The following is a 25087-nucleotide window of genomic DNA, read 5'->3' on the forward strand; positions in this document are numbered from 1 at the left end:
CTACATATAAAGGTAATTTGAATCCAGTATGGAAATGGCGGACCACGCCACTAACAATGAAACCTATATTATTCTGTAGTAGTAATAAGATACATTTTTGCCTGTTTCATCCTTAAGAATTCTTTGAATTCATCCCTTTTCTCTGGAAAGAAGAAACAGCCTCACAGAAAAGTAACTAAAAGGGATGGAAGTCGAGTAAAGGCAGGACTTTGGAAGACGCACAGTATAACGTGCATTTTGGTTACAGATACACTACCACTACTCATACAGCAGTAATCCAACACAAGTGAGTCTACCACAGAGAGGTCTTTTTTGAAGCCTGTGACATTCTGTTCCCTGCTCCATGGAGACTTCGAATCATGCCATTTCCATCAAAACAATGGCTTTGAAATATATCTGTAAATATGGGTCTGTATCTTAATGTTTGTGATATCAGCAGGGAGCTGACTCTGTACTCAGTCAATAGGCCCACAGTCAACTACAGATAGAGTGAGCAGCCTTTACAGCTTCATATGCTATAGCATTAACTACCTCCTCTGACTCTGACTGCCAGCCTGGACAGAACGGCAGCCAACCCTCAGAGCTCTGGCAGCAGGCAGAGAACAGTTGAGAGCCTGTCTGCCTTGGCTTGGCCTGGCCAGTCCTAGTCTGCTCTGGTGGGGCACCTTTTCAAAGAGTGTCTCACTCAGTCTCTCAGTGGAATGATACCCTCCTGAGCAAAGCTGTCACACTGGCAGGCTAGACGCACTCACACCAAGGACTGGCCATTGAAGAAGTTGCAGCAGCCTGCATCTATTTTGCTTTCAGATTTCCCACATACAGTGCATAACTCTCATGACTGAGCACCTTAGAACCCTAAAAATGTATAGAAACTTAATGGATTTTTGACAGTCCGCTGGCCCAAAACAGGCAGGGGGTGTTGGGTGGGGTGCAGGTACCAATCTGGGAGGTCCTGGATCCTGTTCTGGCATGATCTGGCATAAATTAAACCCTTCTTGATATCTAATCTGTAATGTATATTAAAAATAAGATTAAATTTAATATATTCTGCATTGCCTCTGTTCATTTCCATGTAAAACTGGCCAGTTGATCCTCACATCTATGAAAACAATGAAGCTTCCTAACAGGCATTATACAGATAAACTGACCATGTCTTTGAAATCTGAAAGAGTGTGTTTGTGCTTTGTACCTGAAAACACTGGCTAAATACATGTAACACCAGCCTTTTCAGCTGGCTACCTCACTGCAGTTAACTGTTGTTATTTTGTCAGTTTTGCAGCCCCATAAGTGATAAAGCAGCAAGAAGAAACATCTATAAAAACTTTATTTGTATGTTTGTTTATACGTTGATACAACAGCAGAGTTAGAGGCTGAATTTGCCATTGTACCATGAAGCAGCAGAGACCGAGCTGCTGTTTTAAATAAACATTAAAGACTATCTTTGTCATGCCAATACTTGCTCTAACTTTTATTATAATGTTTGCTGTGGTATTTGTAGCTATTCTGAACTTGTGTGCCTAAAGCAACATCTGTCATATGATTACAGCCTCTGTCTGATTCATATGCTTTAAAATCTATGTCTCTTTAAGGACATGATTGCCTCTGAATCCATCATGTACTGGAGCACTGTGTGATCATGCAAGGTAAAAATACTCAAGTGGGACAAATAATATCTTCATTTTGTGGCTGTGTGTGTGTGTGTATGTGTGTGTGATTGTCAAGCAGTTAATCTTTCCAAAATTGCTTTGGGCAGAGCTACGGATGCAATGAATCAAAAAGTACTGAATACAAACACACGCACAAAATTTTAGATTTGAGACAACTTCAAAGGTCTGGTAGTAAAGTGGGTTGTGAAATAAGACTTCCAGACAGTGAGACACTACATCTCACATTCCATGTGTCTGTACATGTGTGTGTGCTTCAAGAGTTTTAAAATTACTTGGAGGTTTTTGAGGTTTTAGGTTTATTTCCTTGCTCTCTTTCTCCTACGGGTGTGTGAGTGTGAGAGTGCGTAAAATTCAGCTAATCAGACGGTGCCAAGACAAACTGGTAATAGTACTCATGTTGGCTTTTCCAATCAGGATGCCAGAGTGTTCTCATGCAGTGTTCAATGAGGTTTGACACATCATTTGGATTAATAGAGGGATCCTCGCGTCTGGCTTAGTCTCATGTCATCAGTGTGTGTGCATGTGTGTGTGTGTGTTTGTTTGTGTGTGTGCATGTGTTTCAGGATATGAATAGTAGGATTTCAAACTCTGCCATCTCTGACTCACGCCCTTAATGCTCTAACCAGTTGCTAATTACTTGGATCCTCACAGTGTTTTGTGAATAACAAAATTGTGAGCTGGATATTAAAGAGGAACTATTTTCCTTGGAAAATGACAGAGCCAGACATGAGTTCATGTTCGAAACAGGTGATGGGTGGATAGATGTAAGCCATTATAAACACTTCCAACAGCCACACACTGTGCCAGTTTGTCTGCACAGTGAGGCTTTACTAATGTGGTTTTACATATCATCATTCATGGTAACTGGATCAAACATCCCCATTCCAGTATTTCATGATGTGATATTACATCATGAGAAAATGAGGTTTGTCATTCAATCTGGTACAGTTTATTGTGAAATGGATCAAACACTCAGAGGATCGTCTACAGTAGTAACTTTTCAGCAAAATGCTCTGATAAACCAACTGCATGCAACCTCAAGCAGGCAGACAGACAAAGCTTGAGACTAGCTGGTGAACATAGTGGAGTATTTAGGAGCTGAAGAGGATGTCATAGTTTCTTTCTCTTTCTCTGCTGATAAAAAACAATATTTTCAATAATTTTAAAGAGTTGTCATTTTGATGATTTTACTGCAGCGTTTTTTATTGTGTCATACTATGATTCTTGCAATACCAACTTCTTCAAATTATTATTTATTTTTATTTATTTATTTATTTATTAAATAAGAAACTGGTTGAAATGATCTCACTGAACTAAATTTTTTTTCACTTGTAAATGTTGTAATATTGTTCACATTAAGACATTTAGGTTTTTTCATTGTTGTTGTTGGTGGTGGTGGTTTTTCTTCTGTTTTTTGTTTTTTTGCTCTCTGCTGACCAGTAGTAGAACATAAACCACATATTTAAGAACTTTAACATAAGTTGTTTACTGTGTTTCCCCATTGAGTTTTACCCCCTTAAATAAATAACCAAACTTTATCCAGGCGGGTATCATATTATAGTGGTGTGTGGAGAAATCCAGCCACAGGCAGGCTGGTAACACTGACCAGGGTGAATATCATGCTCAGTGTTTACTTGTTGTGGTAACAGTACTGCCTTTACAACCCACACTGCTTCATAAACATGGCTCATATCTCTGCAGCTCCTCATTCCCTCCTTCCATCATCTCTCTGTTGCTCTGATTCTGTCTCTCCATTTACTTCCTCACCTGTTCCGACTATCATTCTTTCTTCTTTCCTTACACTGCCCTTCCTCTTTTCCTCCTTTTTACACATCCTAAAATTAGCATGCTTGAGTCATTTCTCTATAAAGCAGTCTGCAGTGTGACGGAATGACTGATACACTCACTGACGACAAGCCAAGATTCCACAGTTAAGGAGGAACTGTAAAATATAAGAATAAAAAAACTGATCTTGGAAGATGCACAAAGCCACTTTTTCCTTTATTGCTCCATTTCCATCCTCCTTTCCTCTTCCTCTTTGCAGGCTGTATCAAAAAGTAATTCTTAATTTCATATTTTTATCTTTTCTTCTTCTTCTTTATCATCAAAATAGAAACATCCCCTTGGCATCAAAACCCCCACTTCATGTGATGAGGAACATTTCATTCATCATGAGGGATGCTAAAATAACCCATGAAATGACTTGGAGGAGATCAGGCGACATCTGTGCAAAAACACAGACTGTGAGTAAAGGAATCCATGTCAGAAAAGAATTAGTTCTACCTTTGTCTCATTCCTCACATAGCGTGCCTCCAAGCACATAAAACTGACTTTCGCCATAGTGCAGCTATGAATACAGCACTAAAACAAATAGCATGTTACTACAACAAGGCAGCATTTACTATCAATGCCTCCCTTCCAACTGAAACTAGTTCACAAGCTCCAAAACACATGTGTAACTGACACTATCTGAGAGGCAGCGTCAGTCTGCTGCAAATCATCTTTACAGGATCTTGATTAGAAACGTCTGCTGTGTCACAGAGGTCCACGTCTCTCAGAGTGAGAGGGCTAATCTCTAATGGGTTTTTATGATCTTGGCACAATGACTGGAAAAGTGCAGAAGTAAAAATGAGGATTCAAGAGTAGCAAAACCACACTCATTTGGTTAGATTTGAAAATGAATCAAATGGGCTTTGTCCACTATTGTATTGTAACTTTAAAATTTGACTTTGGTTGCAACTTGCAGTTCTATTATGTGCAAACTTTATGGCATATGGAGAAAAATGAGAGAACACATCAAACTGGTCAAGAATAGATGGAGTGTTGGACAGAGTGAAAACCAAAATCAACAATGGGTTTAAAATTTGTCCAAGAAGATTTACCAAGATATCCAACACAAAGTCAGTTATGTGCCAAAATGCCAAATTTTCTTCTTCCTCTCTTTCCTCTTCCCCTGCTTTCAGTTAGCATACAAAACAAAGTAGTGTATTATTGTCTGGGGCTGACAGAACAGATTACTTATACAAACATTATCTGTTATCAGCTTTAAGTTGCATTCATTGATTTGTTGGCAACTTGTGGGCAGTGCAACAAGCGATAAACACTATTTTTCATTTACACATCTAATACATATATACCAACATTACCCCTCATTTGCCATTGTGGCCACCTGATTAGTATAAGTTTAATATTCTCTAATATTCTATGTATACTATATTTGCTGATCGCTAACTTTGTACAGTGGCTTTTGAGGGCTTTTTGACAGCTGCCTGCTACTGCTACAAACAAAGCTGGTGAGAGTGCTGGGAGTGAACTAAAATATTAAAGTTGCGAGTCATAAAACCATAACAATAAGTTGCAAGAGGTTTATAGTTAATTCCAGAGAGCTGAGAAGATGATTGATTAGCAGAGCAGCATTGGTTGACAGAGCTTAGAAAATCAAATCAAACACAACTGTCTATCCCACTTTGAGCAGCTCTGATGAACAGCAGGTCTTATTTACTCCGTCATCTCACAACACAGAGACAGAGACAACACAGCACACACTTTCCTTCTGATACTAAGTTGTTCATCAAAAGCTGCTGTGGGATCACAATGTAACTCCCTCATAGTGACATTTTCAACACATTTGGATGCACAAGCACACACATAGACACCAGAATCCCCAACTCTCATGCAATAAACCACATGCACAAACAGTCTTAGAGGCACGTCATAAGAATGTAATTCTGGGGAACAACAATGTGAAGCATTTGTAGGGGAATAAGCTGTGGCAGGGGTCCAATAAACAAACAAGGGCTTCCTGCTGCATGTGTCCTCAATGGGAGGAAGGAATCACAGCCCTTATCCTCAGGGCTCTCAATGTATGAGTGTGTGTGTGTGTGTGTGTGTGTGTGTGTTTCAGTGAGAGATAAAGAATGACAGATAGATAGATTATGATTTACACAAACTCCTGTACACATCCTTGACTGAACTCACCAAATTCAATATGGAGCGCTCAAAATTTTAGCTTCGCATTTATATTGTTTTAATCAAGAGCAGTGTTGTCCCTAAGTTCAATAACAAGAAGAATAGAGTGCAGCATCAGCTACAGACCAACAGTCAAAATTCCAGCTCATTTATAAACTGTGTACAGTGAATGGAAAAAATAACTGTCTGCTGATCATTGTCATGCATATTTAAATCATAGCTATTTACATCCCACATAAGTGCTGGTGATGCCATATCACCGAATAATCACAGCATATAGATTCTTTAAAATGCGTATGGTGTATACAGGAGATGCATTGCATTTGTTACTCAGACATCACCACATGCAAGTCAGGCAAGTAAGGGTGGATCTTAGGTGATAGAACATACCAACTATAAGTTTTGATATGGCCATTATATAGCACTTTTTTGTTATAATTGGTGAAGACCTATTGGCCTGTGAGTGTGCATTTGTGATATGAAAGCGTCAGTTCACCCAAATGACAAACCCTGAGGCCAAAGTCAACGTTTAGTGGAGGTTGGGGTGGATGGTTCGAAACCAATAAACAATGTTGGTTCTTTTATCCATGATCACTACCATAACTGCATATATGTTACTGTAGCCATAACAATGACTGTCTCCTAACCTTAAGGAAGTACCTACTTTCTAACCAACCTGTGACCTTTCTATAATGTCAACTGTGTATTTCTTATCGTTACCACGACAACAAAGGTAGTTATAATAAATACACTTACTGTGTGAGTGACAGTGATTGGCTAATGATGGACACGATTTTTTTGCTAAAAAAAACAAAAACAAAAACCTCGATTTAAGTGACCATAGCACCATCTTAAGGTGAATTTCCATCAAGAGTCATTTGGAATAGATGTGCAACTTGCAGTTCTGGGTGACAAGAAGAAGAATTTGGATGATTATGTACAAACTTTAAGAAGAAAAGGAAAACCATGTAAAGAAAAATAAGAAAATACATCAAAAATCAACATTGTGGACAAATGCATTTAAGATTTTTTAAGATTTGTACCTAATCCTAACCAACCCGTGACTTTTCCACAATGTTAACTGTTTTTTCTTATTACCATGATGACAAATGTCTAGTATGCCTGTCACCGGTACACTCCTGTATACAAGGGTAGGGGCAAGCAACTTTCAGTGGGTTCAGAAAGTATTCCGAACCCTTTACTGAACTTTTTTTGTTGTAGATTTAATCTTAAAAGGATAATGTTACCATTTTTGTCCATCAGTCCACATACTAAATAACCTGTAATTTCAAAGTGAAAATATGTTTTTAGAATTTTTGCTAATTTCATTAAAAATCAAAAATTAAAGTAGTAAGTATTAGACCCTTTCCTGTGGGACCCCAGATTGTGTTCACGTGCATTCTGTTTGCTTTAGTTGTCCTTGAAATGTGTCCAGAACTTGATTGGTGTTGATTGGAGTTCAGTGCATTTAGTTCAGAAGGACACGCATCTGTGTAAGATCCACAATCTAGCACTTACTATGCACTCAGTGCACTTTAATTTATCTCCTTGCACTTCACCAATTGAACAGATTTAGTACTTAGTTTACTTCAAGTTTACTGCACTGAAGCTTTAGTGTTGTCCCTCAGTTGTCGCTTTGGATAAAAGCCAAATGAGTAATGGTAATATGAATGTAAATTCATACTACATGTCAGGACAAAAGCCAAGCCATGAAAGCCAGTTAACTCTCTATAGACCTCCACAATAAAATTCTGGCCAGGCAAAGAGCAGGGCAAAGGTGTAAATGAATCTCTAAAGCTTTAAAACTTCCTACATTACTGGCTTGTTCCAAAATGTGCCCCACTAATTTGCAAACCTTACACAGCTCAACTAAAATGAGGACCTATATCAGTATATCATCTAATCCTGTGGTCCAGTCTAACCTTATTGTAAGACCTTAGCACTTCAGTTAATATTGTTGTCACATGGTGCTTATCCTTCACTAAGATGTGTTTCATTAAATTTTGTGTTGTCAACACAAAAGCTGAAACAGCAGTTCCTTCAGCCAGTTAACTTTACATTCTTCAAAACAGTTTTTAAAAAAATGGTTGATTTAACACTTGAAATTTCTGTCAGTCAACTTACAAAACCCGTATGGCTGCGTTAATCTCATCTATGTTTAGCCAGATAGCTACATAGCTATGTAGGAAATTGGCATCCATGTTTGTTATCCCACCTACAGAACTTTGATTGGTTGAAGGTTACTGTATTTGGGTAAACAGCCATGAATGGGCACAGCACCACATCTGAATGGCTGAACAAATCACATATGTAGGTGGTGAGTCTGGAACCAAGCTCAGGGCCAGGTAGTAATCTGTCATGGTATTACTGCTTGTTTTCTGTCTTCTCAGTATGTAATGAAACTGCCATGTGTGGTCTGCTGTGTGATCAGTACTAGATGCAGCTGTGGCTCAGGAGGTAGAGCGGGTCACCCACCAATCAGAAGGTCAGCGGTTTGATCCCCAGCTCCTCCAGTCCGTGTGCCGAAGTATCCTTGGGCAAGTCACTGAAACCCAAACTGCCCCCGATGGCAAATCACAGTGGTGTGAATGTGAGCCTATGTGTCAGAGTGCTCTAGATATCTAGAACAAGTGATTTATGGATGTGTGTGTGAATGGGTGAATGTGACCTGTAGTGTAAAGCTCTTTGAATGGCCGACATGACTAGAAAAACACTATGTAAGTGCAATCCATTTTCCATTGGATGCAACCTGGGAAGTGCCACTGCACAGACACAGGACAAAAGGCAAGAAAGTTCATCCAGTTGGAGGACTAAGGAAACACTTATTCTGTTTCAAGCTCCCAAATTATTTGCATTAGACACATGTACAGTAGGCAGTGCAGTTTAGTGAGGTGAGAAGAGGAGGAATCAAATCTGTTTTAATAACACTATAACATAGGAAGAATAAATTAGCTCTGCCATAACAGCAGACTGATTCTACCTCACTGTCATTCGCTACAGTGGTGTTCTGTGTTTAAGAGCCTGTTCACCATGTGCTGGAGATGTTTCTGATTTGAGTTAAACACAGACAGGAAACCATATGTCTGAGCTCTCTAGCGTGGCTGGCCTACACAGACACACACGCGCGCGTGCACACACACACACATACACACACACATTTGCAGGCTGAGACAGACACACCATTTTTCTTCTCAGCGCTGTGAGAGGCAGCAGCCAAACACACAGTGCAGAACGCACCCAGCTGCGCATCTGTGACCACACTGAGGATTCCCCGTACGTTGTTTACGTGTGATGCAACCACCACGTTTCCACTTCCTGTTTGTGATGATGGTGTATTTCTTTTGTCAATCCACAAGAAGGTAGCACCCCCCCCCCCAATGCAAAGATACAGAGTTTCCCTGTCAGTTGCTGGAGAGAAAGTCAGAGGGAGTAGGTGGGGGAGGAAGGGGTGAGAAAACGATAGCAAAGAGGAACGATGATTTATTGATAGATGAAAGAATGAAGCAGAGATAGATGACTGGTTAAACAAGATAAATGGAGAGGCAGACAGGAGGACAGACACAAGCATTTGGTTACTTATTTACAGTTGCAATATGAGGAAGCAGTGCAGATGTATTCTCTTGCAAATGTTGGCAGTTACTGATAAACAGCTGTCTGAAGAGATAACCCACTGATTTTATAGCTGGTTGACCAGATATGTAATACTGGATGTGTAGACAATGTCAAAATGATCTGAATGAGCCACACTGTTGCATGGGTGATATGCTCCTTCATCACCACCAACACACTGAGTTCTGGTTTATCTTACTGCAGTTAATACTCATCAACCAAAAATAGTCTCCAACAAATGTATGATTTACTACTACTATTACACAAAGCAGCCGTTTTAGGAAATTACTGAGCTTTTTTAAGAAATCAAACTATATATTTGTGAGCAGCTTTTTAAGATCTTTAGTAGAAACAAATGTGTTTGGGACTTAAGTGCCTCTGATACAGTAGGTTAGGAGAGGACAGACTACCATGTCTGTGCAACCCTCAAAGGATAAGTGGCATAGATAATGGGTGATGGATGGATGTTTTCACTTTGTCATTATAAATTATTTACATAGATTCATGGGCAAAAATCTATGGGTCTGAATACTTTCTAAAGCCACTGTAAATTGATAATACAACTTTAACCTCATCAAAGGATGTTAGTTTTGTGTACTCACTTGGGGAGAATAACAGCACGTCATTACACTCCTCGTCAGTACAGGAGCAGAAGTGAGCCATCCCACTTGTTGTGTTCTTTTCCTTCATCACACAGGTGGAGCTGTTGTAGTCATCAAGCATGATGCCATACAGAGGCTTGGACGGGTCGTGGCAGAGAGTTTCGATGGAGAAGTCTGTCTCATTCTTCCTCCTAGGAGACGGACAAAGCAGTGTAGAGACATAATCATTAAACAGTGAACACCTCAAGAGCTATTATAAAGTAAATCACATTTAAGAGATGAAGTCCATTTGCTGCTGTTAGATACCTACCAGATAGCGACACAGACCTCGTTGCTCTCTGTGCAGATGGATGTGATGGAGCAGTTGGACATACAGGTTCCTGTACCACTACAAGAGGACAGCTCCAGATCACAGAACATACAAAGCTGATTCATAGGGTAAAAAGGGGGCATACCTGCAGAACACACACGGAAGAGTCCATCAGGTTGGCTTCATGTTTCATGCAAATACTGTTAATGTTACTGTCACTTTTTTCTGTGCCATGGTACAGAAGAATGGTAATGTTGGTCATTGGTTGAAAGCACAATATGTCTTATTATTGGCCAGACTTTCATGAAATTTGCTGTTAATGTCCATTGTCCCCACACTGATACCTTTGGTGACCCCTTGACCTTTCCTCTACAATCATCAGCCCCAAAATTTCCACCTCTACACAGGAACTACTAAAATCTAATAAACACATCACCATAAAAACTTGCTGTGCACATTCATTTTCCCAAAAATGAATTCTTTCCATCTGGGAACCTATGGGAATTTGGTGTTTCTGGTGACCTGGTACCACTGTCACACCTCATGTTGACATTTACTTAACATATTCATGCTTACAAGGGTATAAACACTATAGGATTTTTTAAAAGCTACACTGAGACAAAGAACATTTTAGCGCCATTACAGCAGTTCAAACAAACATGGAAGTCATTTGAACTCCCTGCAGTGGTTGAAAATGAGTGTGGTGACAACTGTGGGACTCAACCAAAACAGTAAAGTTGTGGGCCACAAAACCAAAACAATGAGCTAAAAGATGCTAAAAAGCTCTGTACAGCTGACAGGAACTGCAGAGTGTTAATTTTCACATTACACAATCTTACTTGATCCATTATTTATGTAAAAATCTTAGGTTTGTGCAGCTTTAAGTCTTTGAAGCAAGTCCAAATCGAGCGTCAAATCTTCAAGTCCTTGTCCTAACTCACAAGGTGGCATACTGTAAAGCACACTGCATACTGTAAAGCACACCAACAAGAAAGCGTCAGATGCTTAAATTTAACCAGGTCAGGACCATCAACACAGACAACCACAACTAGGGCAACACCTCCACCAGGATGCACTGCCTGTGCCTGGATGAACCACCTCAGATGTGCTGGATGTGGCTTTAGGAAACCATCAAGCCATACGAAAATAGGCCAAGACCACACTAAACCACCAAGACAGGCAGCCACAGCTGAATCAATAGGCAGCCTGTGCCAAGCTACAATGATTTCTTAGATCAAACCACTTTAGATACATAACCCCAAACCTCACAGAATCTTTGAAATGCCTTCAAAATGACTATACAAAAGGGATTTCCTGAAAGCAGCAATAAATTGAGTTCTTTATTTCAATTCATTCATGCATCAAAGACCTGATCTGTTGTGAATGCTGTAGAATTTCTGGAAGTTAGAGATGAATGGAAAGATCTGAAATCTAATCCATTTATCAAATGATTAACAAGGTCTCCAAAAACATGGCTGACATGAGTAATGTGGCTAATTACAGACACAGGCATAGACGTAGATGTGGCAGTGACTCCACGTAACCTCACTAACTGGATGGTTTTTTAGCAGATTATAGCTGAAATCAGAATTCATTATCTTTGCTTTGTAAATGTCACCAACAGGTGTTTACAACCATTTCTGTCTTCATTTTGGCTTCATAATAAAGAAGTTTATTATAGTCAGCCATAGGATACAGTTACACTGTTTGATATCATCACTCTAGCTGGTTGGAAGGTATTGAACACGGTACAATGGGTCGTGTGCTGCCTGGGCTAGTCGCATAATCAGTAAAATCTTATCCCTGTCATTCTCCTCAGCATGATTTGAGCAGCCTATGCCTCTCTGATCTTCTCTGCTCTGTGACCTGTTCAGACCTGCCTCCAAGTTCACTGCTTGTAAGATTAGGAGAGGCTGTGTAAAAAACCCAGCTAAGCCACGTTAGCCTGAGTTGGTCTAAAGGTTAGAATTATTTTTAAAAAATATATATAGATAGGGAATGAAGGTTTCTCCATGGGGCTTTTGTGTTCAAACCATGATCTTCTAGTTGAGATAGGCGGTCTCTGTATAGTGTGCAGGTGTTGTGGTGTAGCGGGGTGGTTTCAGAGTTGGAGAAACCCTCCTTCTGCAGGGAGGTCTGAGTTTTAGCCTCAGTGACGCCAAGCATCTGCCCCTGGTTAGGATGGATAGCATCTACACATTCTGAATCAAGTGCTGAAAACACTAGCAGCAATTCAACGCAACAATGCAAGAATTCACTGAACAATTATCTCTTCAGTCCTCCTGAAAAAGTGAAATGTGTTCTTGGGCTTTAATGCTGATTACCGCTACCATAGTTTAACTATTTGTGAGTTTAACTGTGATTTGATTGGTTCAGTTTTTTTTAGTTAGTTTGTTGTTAATTTGTTAGCATTCAGAAAATGACAGATACCACTGAGCTTTACCAGCACACTCCTCCTCCCTCCTAGCTAGTGGCATGTAAAATGTTTCAATATACAAATTTATATATTGTAGGCTAATAATAATTTTCTTGTGGGTTGATAATTAAGAATCTTAAACCAGCAGGAGCATTATTATAATTCACTTATGAAACACATGAACTTGTAGCAGATGGTTACAGAGTTACAGAGTGGTTACAGCAGCGAGTTCTGTATGGCACAACCTGGTTATAGGATCAGATCATTAGCTGCACCCTGCTGTTGCAGTGACATTGCCAGGCGGCAACTGCTGACAGTCTGAGAAAGGGCTATGGTCACTGAGCTGTGAACTTGCATGAATATAAGTGGATGTCACTGGTCAGCTGGGGAATGAGCCAGTGATTGTGAACCATGAATGAAGCAGCTGATGCTAACACAAGCAAGACCAGTTCTCTGTCTATGTCAATGCTATGTGTCACTATTGGTTTCTATTGTCTGAACTAAATAATGTCAATTTTAGTGAGCAGTGCTATTAAAATTGTAAAACTGTAACTTGTGCTCAGATGAGCCCTTTATTCACTGTCATCAGTGTCAAACTGTTCAATGACTGTAAATATCTGGCTCAGAGATGCAGCTAAAGTAGGTACTCAGACATCTTTGGATGTCAGAGCCTTCTCTACAGATTGAGTAAAGAGAGAGGATGTCTGATATGACAGATCCACCATGATGAAAGGGGCCTCTGTGTTGAAAACAACAACAACAGCCCTCACAAGTCTGAAATCCAAGATGTAGACAAAACAACTGCATCCAGTGCAGTCTATGCTATCATTATATCAACTGACACAGCAGCACGTCTGCAGACCTGAACCCGGTAAAACCCGACCAGTTCTCATTACGCTCCCTAGTGTCATCAAACTCCACCAATTCAACTTTAAGCACTCTGTGTTTACTGTATATCGGTGTGTGTGTTTGCATGTCACTCGACCACAGACTGCATTGGCCAGGTTATTTATTGAACAAGAAGTACTGTTCCGGTAATACACTGTCAAAACCAATTCTGTCACACTTGTCTGAGCAGAGTGTGTGAATTAACACAGCACTAAAACCCACACACAACCACCCAAACTAATAAAAACATGCTGATTTAGTGCAGCAAAATGCCACAGAGATGCAATACTGATTACACATTATGAGCTCAATAACTGCAGGTCAGTTTTTACTGATAAAGGATGCCCTCTGTTTACATCCTTGAACCCAGGCTGTGCTTCCTAGGTTTTCACCTTTACTCTCCACTTATTTCGAATTATGACACAAATGTCCTTGTTTTTTAAAGGTGTAGTTCAACATTTTAGAACTTCTTCATTCAAGAATGAAATAAGAAAAAAGTATCAAACTTCTTCTCGTGCAATAAGACTGCAAATGTTGGGAAAATAGATATTCTGACTCTGTCAAAAGTGAAAAACCATGACTATCACTACCGCTAAAGTTCACCGCAGTTAGTGCTTTTAGTGGAAGGCGAATGTTGTAAATATTTCTTGGTGAATTCAAATTTTTCAGACTCCTCAGAAATACGCGTACCATCAATTAGCATGTCAGTGGTTCTGTAAATGTTTTATGACACACATTCCTACATGTATTCATTTTGCTATTACCATTGCTATTGTAACATTGCATCACATACTATCCCTGGTTTATTTGTGTTAGCATAAGTTGACTTAAAGCATATAGGTTAAAGTAAACACAGAACCATAACTTACTCTGTTACCTTTATTACATTGCAGATTTGAACACTGTTCAGACCCAGCATGCAGGACTATTACTTGAGAAGGGGAACCCAACATTTCCTGACTTTTATGGTGTCTATGATGTCATGGACAAGTGGAGCGTTTTAGCTGTCTGTAGGACTGTTGCTTTTGTTTGCTGTATGCATTCAAGAGTAATGTGTTAGGATTATTTACCTTTTATAGAGTCATTTAGAAATGGGAATGAGCTTGTGAGGAAGTCCATTGATGATGATGAACCTGGGTGTGAACTGAACAATCTATATAAGCAGTTTGATTTTTGCTCTGATAGACAAGAGGAGAGGCTGTGCTGCTTTGCTATGAGTGATTTTCTCTATATTGTTTCTTTGCCAATTTTGCAGGACAGCACTGTAAGTAAAATATTCACCTCAGAAAAGTCTCTCTTCCTTGCCCTTTAGGCCAATCAATTCTACACAAGGGAAGAAACGGTGTGAATTCTGCCTCAGTTGGGTTCAAGGGGTAAACAAGGCAAAAAGAAAAACACCACTCTAACTATCCCCATTTAATTTTCTGGGTTTATTGTAAAATAACAGTGGGTTTTACACTCTATTTTACTTCCAGTTCCAGTAGAATAACAGTGCATGAAGATCTATAGTGGTATGTGGGTCATTGTACCAGCTGCTAAAGTGCTTCGACTTTTTCTTTTATTACTGCAGTGCTTTTTCCTGCTGCTAGTCCATGTGTAGTAATTACAGTATGAAAACACAAGTGACCTTAGCACGTCACAGGAAAGTGAAGGAGGAAAGTGCAGACTGTCATTAACTGTGCTCCTGATGGCTCCTGAAGGGGCTGTCATTGAAATGTGAGATTTCTTTGTGCCCCTGTTACTGCAGGAGGAAAATCATTCTACTGTGACCTGCTTCTGTCTGGTACACAGACCAGTGGATGAAGTTGACATATACCCATGTTTAACTTTTCAGCGGCAGAGAGGGTGAAGACAGATGTCTAGACTGAGATGAAGATAAATCATTATCCAATCAAAGCAGCTGTTTGTTGAAATGACAAGGAAAATATAAGCTACTGCATGATGGCTCATATGTAATGCACAGACATAACAGTGGTATCAATGTTCTGTTGAAAGAGAATGAGTGTATTTTCTCAAAATGTCAAACTTTTCCTTGGATACTGGAGAATGAAGCATTTTAACACTAATTTAAGTGGTAACATTTTCTCTTTCTTGCTGATAGCAGCCCATATAAATTATAAAAATGTCTATCAGCCCGTCATTTAACATGATCTAAATAACAATAAATCTGCTGAAGAAACACAAACACATTCCAATGCAAACATATTTTTCTGAAGCTGCCATAAAGCAAAACTTTGCATATCAGCATTAAAACTCTCTGTCATCAGCTCCACTCTCCTCTTCTCTTCCCCTTTCCCTCTTCTCCCAAACCACTGAGGATGTGAGCTCACAGTGGACAGGGAGACAGACGTGATATTTAACTGCATTTTATCTCCTATGTACAGTTGGGACTGCTCCAAACTGCCCAAATGTGAATGGAAAAAGTGACAAATCTAAACACCAGGTAAACACTATAGGACAGTGTCATTACAAAATAAAATGTCTTTCCAGGTTTAGTTTCCTCCAAATCTAAGTCTGTAAAACCCCTGAAATAGACTACACCTGTCTGGAGCAATGCAGCATGGAAAATAAATATTCAAAGTGAGAATCCCTCTTCTATTTGGTCACTGAAATGAAGGGAGACAACTGGCAAGAGGCAGCACAGGGCCACATAACTGCCACAGCGGGAGGCTCAGCTCTCTCCCTCTGCCCCTGAAAGTTATCCTCCCCACTTCTCTAACTCCATCTTAATCCACCTCTCTCCATCTTGACCCTAATCCTCTCATTCCTCATGTCTTTATCTTCCTCCTTTAACTTTCTCAGGTTCCCTCTCTCCCTCTGCCACCTCCGCCTCCACCCCTCCTCCTCTCTTTGACCCTGCGATTCAACGAAGTGTGTCAAGAGGGGAGGGGAAGTCGTCTAATATGGTGAAAAATCAAAGAGGGACACTTCAGAGAGATTAAAGTGAGTGAGTCTTTCCCTCTCTTCTCTTCTCTTCTCCTCTCTGAAGCCCAGTAAAGTCAGTGAAAACACAGTAGGACTCAGGCTTTGCAAGACTGCACAGGGCCCACACACATACCACTCCACAAAATAAGAATATAATAACATCTAATGTAACTCCAAATTAATACACAGAGATATATGATAAAGTCAGTCAATCACCCAAGTGACAATTCCTCTGTGTTTACCTCTTCAAAGTTAAAGTTCTCCCACTGTTTTTCTCTTTCACCCTTGATTTTTGATTCCCATCTTCAAAACAGCTTTTGTTCCGGTACCGTCTTGGCTAAGCACAAGGATTAGGAAATGCACAAGCGCATGCTGGCCTCTGCCCTGACATGATGAAGATTCCCTGGAAAGGAAGGATGAAGGAACCTTCCTGTGACAGCCCACTGAGCGGATGGTTATCAACATCAGTTGAAAGCAAACAAAGAAAGAAGGGATAAAAACAAGAGAGTCCGGCCCTGCTGTTTGTGTTACCAAAATGTCAAGCTGCTCTGGTACTGGGAGAATGGTGAGCAGCTTCCTCCAGCCTGAGGTGCTCCAGAGAGGTCAATAGCAAGAAGTGTGTATGTGTGTTAATGTGTATTGGTGGGGGTGAATGGGGCATGTGGGCAGAGGTTTTGTATGTGTTTTTGTGCATATCTGTGTATCGGTCGGTGTGTTGGAGTGTGTTTGTGTGTGTGTGTCTATTTGTGACACATACAATGCAGCATGACCACACAGTCTTTCTGGTATGTGGGATTTCCAGGTTCAAAATAGGCCCCACCGTGGGAGGAGGGCAGGAACAAACAGCAGAAGAGGGGGGGAGGAGGAGGAAAAGAAGAGGGGAGAGGGGAAGAGGGGAAGGAGAAGAGGAACGACACATTACTTGATTTTTTTGCAGCTGAGGAGAAAGTTTGCTTTTTGATTTCATCTGAATCTTGTGTTCAATCTACCCACCTGTCAACAAGTATGGGGAAGTTTTTGTGGTTTACTGGTGTTACAGCATGACAGATGGAAAGTGGCCAGGTCTGTTAAATTGTTACTGTTAACACATGGTGCTACAGTACAGGAGGGAAAGCTGCACTACAACCATGTAAATAGCTTGAAAGAAGGCTTAAACATGTTATCCCCAAAACACTACCTTCATGTGGGAACAGAGGAGGTAGGTGGGTCACTCATGCTGTACAGTCAGACATCAGCGGAAATCTCAAAGTTTCCAAAGATGCCAAATATGTCAGCTTACATATTATATACAGTGTTTCCATTTGATGGAATGACATTGCCAATTAAAATGTAAAGTTCTAGGTTTGAATATTTCATTCAAACATCATGTAGGTTCAATAAATACCTGGGACAATCCAATATAAAATATACACATCAAATATAAGAGAGTTTTTTATTAAAGGGGTATCCACACAATTTAGCACTGCACTTCTATAAAGTGGGGTCTCACCAGAGACAAGTTAAAGAGTGGCGATCACAATCAACACAGCAGAAGTCGACATATGACCTGAGTCCAAAAACCAAGATGCAGCTGAGATGCAGATGCAGGAGAATATATAGAACTCAAGTGTAATGATCCATTAAAATAACATTGTCACAAACTTTTCTTGCGCTTTAATATCAAAGCTCTCACTGCTTTATCATTTTAAATAACTTGGCAGCAATTTAATAAAACGTGTAATTCTCTAATCTGACAGGAGAAGATTTTATTTCCAGTCAAAGTGCATCTCTCAGTGGAAAAATCTCTCTAATGTACATGTGGAAACACACATGTGCTGTTCGAAACAAGGCGATACAGTTTGCTAATGTTAGAGAACCCAGCAATGAGGAGCAGTGAGGAGCAGTGAGTCACCTGTTGCGCCTGGCTGTGTTCGGCTCTCCGGAGAGCCATGCGTAACGTGCTGGAAGGAATGTTTCCCAAGACCTTTAAAACTCCACAGTCTAAGTTAGTTTTAGGGGCTGAGGTTGACATTAGTGAGGATAATAGTGAGGTCATGGCAGTGAACAGGCAGAGTGTTGTTAAAGTTTTAGGATATGCGTAACTCACCGGCAGTCCCGGGCTCCAGCAGCACAGTGACGAACAAGACGGATAAAGCTCCTCGTAAAGATAAAGAACGACGCTGGTCCTCCATGTTTCTGTGTCCGCTGTCCAGACACTGTCATTCAGAGCGAAGGTAAAGACAAAGTGGAGGAACGGGTTTAGTGTGTCCGCTGTGCTGTGCGCTCCACTCCGCTCAGCAGCTGGAGACTCACTGCTGAACCATCCATACACACACACACTCATACACACACAGACACACTGCTATGACAGGAAACCGGAGGAGGGAGGGAGGGAGAACTCTCTCTCTCTCTCTCTCTCTCTCTCTCTCTCTGTGTGTGTGTGTGAGTGTGTGTCTCTCTGTGTGTGTGTGTGTGTAATAACTGTACCTATCCAAATAGTGGAAATCGGAACAGTAAACAGCTCAGTATACATTTACAGAGACTCAGGGCCATGAAATGTTGCCAGCCAGCTTGCTGGAATACCACAGCACCTCCACTGATTTTTCAAGTGGAAGTGTAGACTTAGAGTGAACAGTTTTCCAGACAGCTGAAGAAAAAGCGATGTGTCTTGTCAACATTTTCTGGGGTTGAAGGGTTGGTGGGGTTGTGCTGGGGTGGACTCGTGATCTCAGTATTTTTCAAACCTTACATGGCCCCTTTCACAACAGGCATTTCTTGGAAATACCGGCTTGGATAAAATTACAGAAACACTTCAAATATAATAGAATTCAACATAATTTGAACGAATACATCTACGCATTTGATAAAGGTAAAATTTACTCCAGGGATGGTCAGGTTCATTATTCTTTATGGTGTGGTATTCTTAGTAAGCATGTGTCTATTTAAGCTTTGAAATTAGGTCCTTTATCCAATTAAACTTTACTGACTCATCTCAGAGCATGGGAATGTGTGTGTGAATGATGAGCTTGTTGACTGATGAGTGCTATGGTTGGCAGTGTTCTCGCTGTGTTTTAAAGGCAGCACAGAAACAGAGAAACGCTGAGCCTGTCTGTCTGGTCATATGACGCAGCAGGTCTGGACATGTTGCTCTCTACCAACACTGGAAACGAGCCACACACTCTCTAAAGTCTCACAGCCCCCGTCGACCCCTTCCCTTCACTAGTCCTCTGGAGTCTGGCTCCTTCAGCCAAAGGTCAGGACCTAGTGGATCAAGTTCTGTTTGTTTCTGCATCCCACGTGACAGCCATAGTAGAAAATATTTTACAGCCTGGGACTACAAATAAAGTGATTTTGGCTTTATGTCTAAAATATGATTCCTTTTTTATAAGTAGGGACTTAAAAGGACATTCTGGTGTTCTCAGGTAAATTATTATAATCTACAATGTGATTCAGATGTTTTCACTACTATTACTGACTACTATCAATTCATGAATTAGCAGTTAGTTCCTCATTTGTGTCATGTCTCTGGTTACAGCAGAGGAAATTGTTCACCTTTTTGGAACGTGTTAGCTTGTGTAGGTCTTACCATTTATTGGTTATGATGCTCATCACACAAGAATTCTAGCCTCACAACAGAGCCTCAGGCATCTGAAACACATCAGATTTAATCCTTAGCAGATAGCTGCAGCACAATCCATTTGTGCCCTGGTGAGTACAGTGAGGAGCAGGATGGTGTGGTCATGGTGATGAAGGAATGTTCACTAATGAGTTTTTGAACAACAATTATGGCTCAGGGGAATAAGATATATCAAGTTGTGGATACAACTTTCTATTTTTGCCTTCATTTAAACTGAATTTTCTGTATACAAAAGCCACTAAATACATCATACATGCATTCCATGCTATCACTGAAAACCACACTGGATCTCCTGATACGCATAAAATGGCAAATGATCCTTCACAGAGCGCTATAAATCTGCCTGACCACTGACTGATATAATTTATGATAACTGCTGGCGGGGGGGCTGGGAGGGGATGTTGCAACATTATATCAGAAGTCTGCTGTCAGTCAGTGAATCTGAAACCAGGGGACAATTTATTTCCCTGAAGCTTCCAACCGTGTTTCAGCAGGGGTCATAACTGGCTCACTGGTGTCACAGGATGTATTCAGGGTGTGGGGAAAGTGGTTGTTAGTCCAAAATTGATTCTCAAGAGACAGAATCATGTGTAAGATGTGTCAGTGTGCGTAGGTGTGGCTGTGTCAACACCAGCAGTTGTACATCTCTAACAAGCACAAGGTTAGTATGGTGGTAAACACCTGCCAGCTGACTTCATTAAATCTCAACAATATTCTCCCTCATAACAAGTTGTTTGTCATGTCCTTGTTTTTTGTGTGTTGGTTCTCTGGACCATTGTGTGTAGCGGCCTTTGCCAGGGGAGTTTCACAATAATGGAAACTTGGAAACAGATGGGAAGGACTTTTTGCTGTCATGTTGGCTCAGCAAGCTATTAAAAGAATATTTTATTTTGATTCATGCAGTATCTGTTTTGCTTTTTCGGCCCCAGGAGACATATAAACAGAGACACCATGTTTTGGGGGCCTGGCTCTGTGGCAAAAATCATCCATGTTGTTCACTGTAGTTCATTTACTCCACTGCTGCAAGCTAATTCTTTTTTTATTCAGGATGAGTAATATCATAGATACACTTTTATATGGAAAAATGTATAGACAACTGAATCTGTATTCACAATATTCATGGTAAACAGTGGCAGGCTAATTAGTGGAGGTTTTGATCATGTGCTCACCAAAGTCATTGCTGGGATCTCATAACATTGCTAGTGACTCAGGCTGTCTGAACAGCAGGGGCAAAAAAAATATGAAGGACACCTGATACATTCAACAGGCCTCCATCAGCAGAGAACTACTATGTATGGTGGGTTAAAAAAAAGCCTATATTCTCAATTTAGTATTTTTAATCTGTATTAAAAATGATTTCCTTATTGAATTTATTTAGCTAAAATGTCTGTGATAAAATATAGAAATGGTGTTTGTTCAAAAAACACACTGGCAGTAAAAACAAAACTATTAACAGTGAGAATTAGCTCTCAGCAAGATTGAAATGAAGGGAGAATCCTTGTTTTGACCATGAGTTTGTAAATGTTAATGACCTTGTTATGGTGAGCTGGGATGTCCCTGTCAGTGGACAACAGCTCCTAGAGCTGTCTTTCTCCACACCTGCTTCTAAGCTGATTCCTGATCACTCTCAGTTTGAAGGATGATCCCTCAACTGATGTGGTTGAGACAATAGAACAATCTACAGTGAGTAGTACTAGCTACACTAACTGTTAAATGTATTTTGAGTGCTTCAGAGTGCCGTACAGAACATCCAGCTCGCCTCATTACACTGGCAACTCACAGGACTCGCTGTGGAAGTACTTTACAGGGCACTATCACATTTCCCTCCTCTGTGCAAGTGTTCATCTTGAACAGCACATTCTCATCGCCTGCTGCAATTTATTATTGCATGCTGTGTAAATTCTATCAGTACAGATTACTCTGTAGCTTTAGCACCACGTTCATATTTTCAACCACTGTCACCCAACATGATCTGAATGACAGTCATCATCCAGTGGGTCTCACTCTCTTCATCTGATGATGGTTTATGAAACTAAGATCATGATAAAACAAGTATGGTTCACACGCATTCATTCTGAGAATCGTCATAACAAACACTTGTCTGTTTGGAAGTGTTGTGTGTATTTGCAGCACGTGTTGTCAGATTTGCTTGTGTTTTCTTAAAATGCATTGTGCTGAGCTCTCTCTGCCACAGTAGAAACTGGCTCACATTTTGCTCTTCTGGGATTGTTTGGGTGGTTTGACTATTCTGAAAAACGTTTTAAGCAGAGCGGGACAGAACCTGATGAAACCACTGATAAAAATGTCACCGATTAAATGGCCTTGATTGGACCATTCTTACATAGTTGGCACATGTCAAGTAGTCATTAATTTCAGTTTTATGTTTTGGTGAAAGCACTGGGCCTGTGTGCCAACTTTCTCTTTCCCTTTAATTCTCTTGTTCTTTCTGGCTTTCTGGATCAATAAAATGAGTTTTTCAGTCACAGAAGTCATCCACATTTCTGACGCTTCATGACATTTTTTCCCACATCTAATTGTTTTAATAGACACTCACCATGCCTAACCCGCATGATTAAACAAGACAAGAAACAGGCAAACCACTGTGTCGGTGAGGCTGCACTAGACAGCTAAAAACAGCTTCGTGACATGCTGATAATGGTAATGCTTTTGTTTAGCAGGCATAATGTTCACTATGTTAAGTAGATGTTAGTTGTTGAGATGTTTCACTGGAAGCCAGAAATGCTAACCTCATGTTTGTCTTGGTGAAAAGTCAGGGGATTACCAAAGTCAAAGATTCATTCTCTAAGAAACACAAATGCCTTTATAAAATTTCAGTAGATGTCATGATATTTTGGCCTGGACAAAAGCGGTGGACTGACTGACAGACACAGTCATGTTGGTAACATTGTTAAACAATGTTACCAACCCCCTTGACCCTATTTTTTTATAACCTTATCTTGTTTTTATTTTTGCCCTTACTTGTATTTATGTCTTTCTAACTTTTTCAATCACTTATGCTGCTGCTACAATGTAAATTTCCCCACTGTGGGACCAATAAAGGATTATCTTATCTTATTAGACTTGCCTTTCTTTTGCCGTGCCTATTTCTTGAACAATTACTTTTTGTATAGTGCATGTTTCCCGAAATCATGTATAAGTAGATAAAATACTGTGGGTGATGTATTTCTTGGACTGGTGATCTGTCCATGGTGTAACTACGCCTCACGCCCAATGTCAGCTGGGATAGGCTCCAGCCCCCTCGCAACCTTTGAAAGTTAAACAGTTTAGATAATGACTCAATGAATGATGCATTTCTTTATATATATATATTACACAAAGGTGTCCTGTTATTATTGACAAACGGTGATACGTCGTGTGATTGGCCCAATGTTTGCTACAATTAAAAATTAACTACCTCTACAAAGCTGTAATGTTCAGTTCAACATGTACAGTTCCAGATTTGGTAACTTTTGTGTGTGAAAGAAATGATCCATGTTTAAATGAAAATGCAGTGAATGAAGTTCATTACATTTATCAGGATAGGTTTTTATTTTGCATCTTCTTCTCATCAGTGCTCAGTCTGTGGGGTGTACACTGAATCTGTAAAACAGCTGTTTGCATTATGTTGATGCTCCAAATGTTTAATAAATGATTTTATTTCACTGTCAAATCAATTACCAAGAGAGGTTTTCAACATGGAGCTAATTCTTTAAAGTCACTGCTAAAGTGATGGATGCTCTTTGTCTTCATGTTATTATGCAACAGCTCTGGAGGAGCTTGCCAAAAGAGCTTTCAGAACAATTATCAGCGCACTCCTTTATTTATTCCAAATGTCAACACTTGCCAGGACTGAAACCCTGCCAGTCGGTTTTTATGTCCTTGTACTTCACTCTAGCTATTGTCTGTTCTCATGATCATGTGTTCAGAGTGTTTTAAAGGTGACATCATGAGAGGATGCTGTTCTCCTAACTGCTGACTGAGGTGAAGTCGCTGGCCAAAGGGATTTCCCGGTAAAGAGCAGAGTGAACCTGGAGTACTGTGAGTATGTTCTAGTTGATCAGACACATTGTAAATGATTTTTTAAAATAAAGTTTAGAGTCAAGTTCTTAAATGTTCTTTGTTTTCAGGCCACGTGCAGTTGTCTATTACAGGGTATACAGGAAACATCTCACCACACAATGATGTGTGGCATTGGTTTTTATAGTCAGTATTTTGGATTTGCCTCCTGGTTTTGTATTAATTTGGCAGAATACCATTCTGGAGACTTTATTTCAACACAGCCAATCAAATGGTGCATAAAGCAGTGATGTCAGCATTGTATCATAGGCAGAGCACGCAGTCACACTGAGCCACACAGCAGCTGCTACACAACAAAGAGCCACAGACTCTGATCAGCAACCCACATTAGCTTTCCTGCTAAAGTCTCCTTCTTATCTAATGTACAAACATGAACACACATCATGTACGGTTCTGCTTCACACCTGCTGTTATTTTCAAAATTATTAGTCCTACTACTATTATTATTATTATTATTATTAATACTTTGGATCTCTATATGGAATCTGCAATATACTTTGCTCTCCTTCCCCTTGCACACTGACACACCTCTACAGCTTGCTGAGAGGAAAAAGAGCATAGAGATATTTTCTTAATAAGACAAAAAACTACTGACAATACATTTACATTTCTTCTCAATTGCTTACACACTATTACCAGGCTTATGAGCTAAAAATTCTAAACCATAAGGCCATTTACAAAAAACACCCCCATTTCTCTAAACCACAAACAGTATTCCCCTGTTTTGACAGATGATTCAAATTTGTTGAACTGTGCAAAACTCTACACACAAATCCCTTCATCTATCACTACCTACAACAGATGCTCATTTAGAAAGCACTGCCGGTCAATGTTGTTCACTCAAATCAGCAGAGCTTGAGCCCAGTTAGCACACAATTATCCAGGTGGAAACACTAAGAGTCAACATTGTTCACACACCAAGAACCTTCAAGAGATAAATAAAAGGTCCTCAGGTCAGTTCACTTACTGTAGTTTAAGTTTTGGAACAATGGATCAAGAAAGACTTCA

General features: G+C 40.1%; 1 protein-coding gene across 1 annotated transcript in view; it reads right to left on the minus strand.

The window, feature by feature from the left end:
- Positions 1-18739, minus strand: part of LOC108876301 (TGF-beta receptor type-2) — a 32839-nt gene extending 14100 nt beyond the window's left edge. Inside the window, exons 1-3 of the mRNA XM_018665733.2 lie at positions 18473-18739; positions 10158-10302; positions 9848-10038 (exon numbers count right to left, since the gene is read on the minus strand). Coding sequence (XP_018521249.1) covers positions 9848-10038; positions 10158-10302; positions 18473-18557 — 421 coding nt within the window. The 5' untranslated portion in view covers positions 18558-18739. The remainder of the gene's footprint in view (positions 1-9847; positions 10039-10157; positions 10303-18472) is intronic.
- Positions 18740-25087: the final 6348 nt, after the last annotated feature.

This window comes from Lates calcarifer, linkage group LG15 (genome assembly GCF_001640805.2).
Source record: "Lates calcarifer isolate ASB-BC8 linkage group LG15, TLL_Latcal_v3, whole genome shotgun sequence".
Taxonomy (NCBI): domain Eukaryota; kingdom Metazoa; phylum Chordata; class Actinopteri; family Centropomidae; genus Lates; species Lates calcarifer.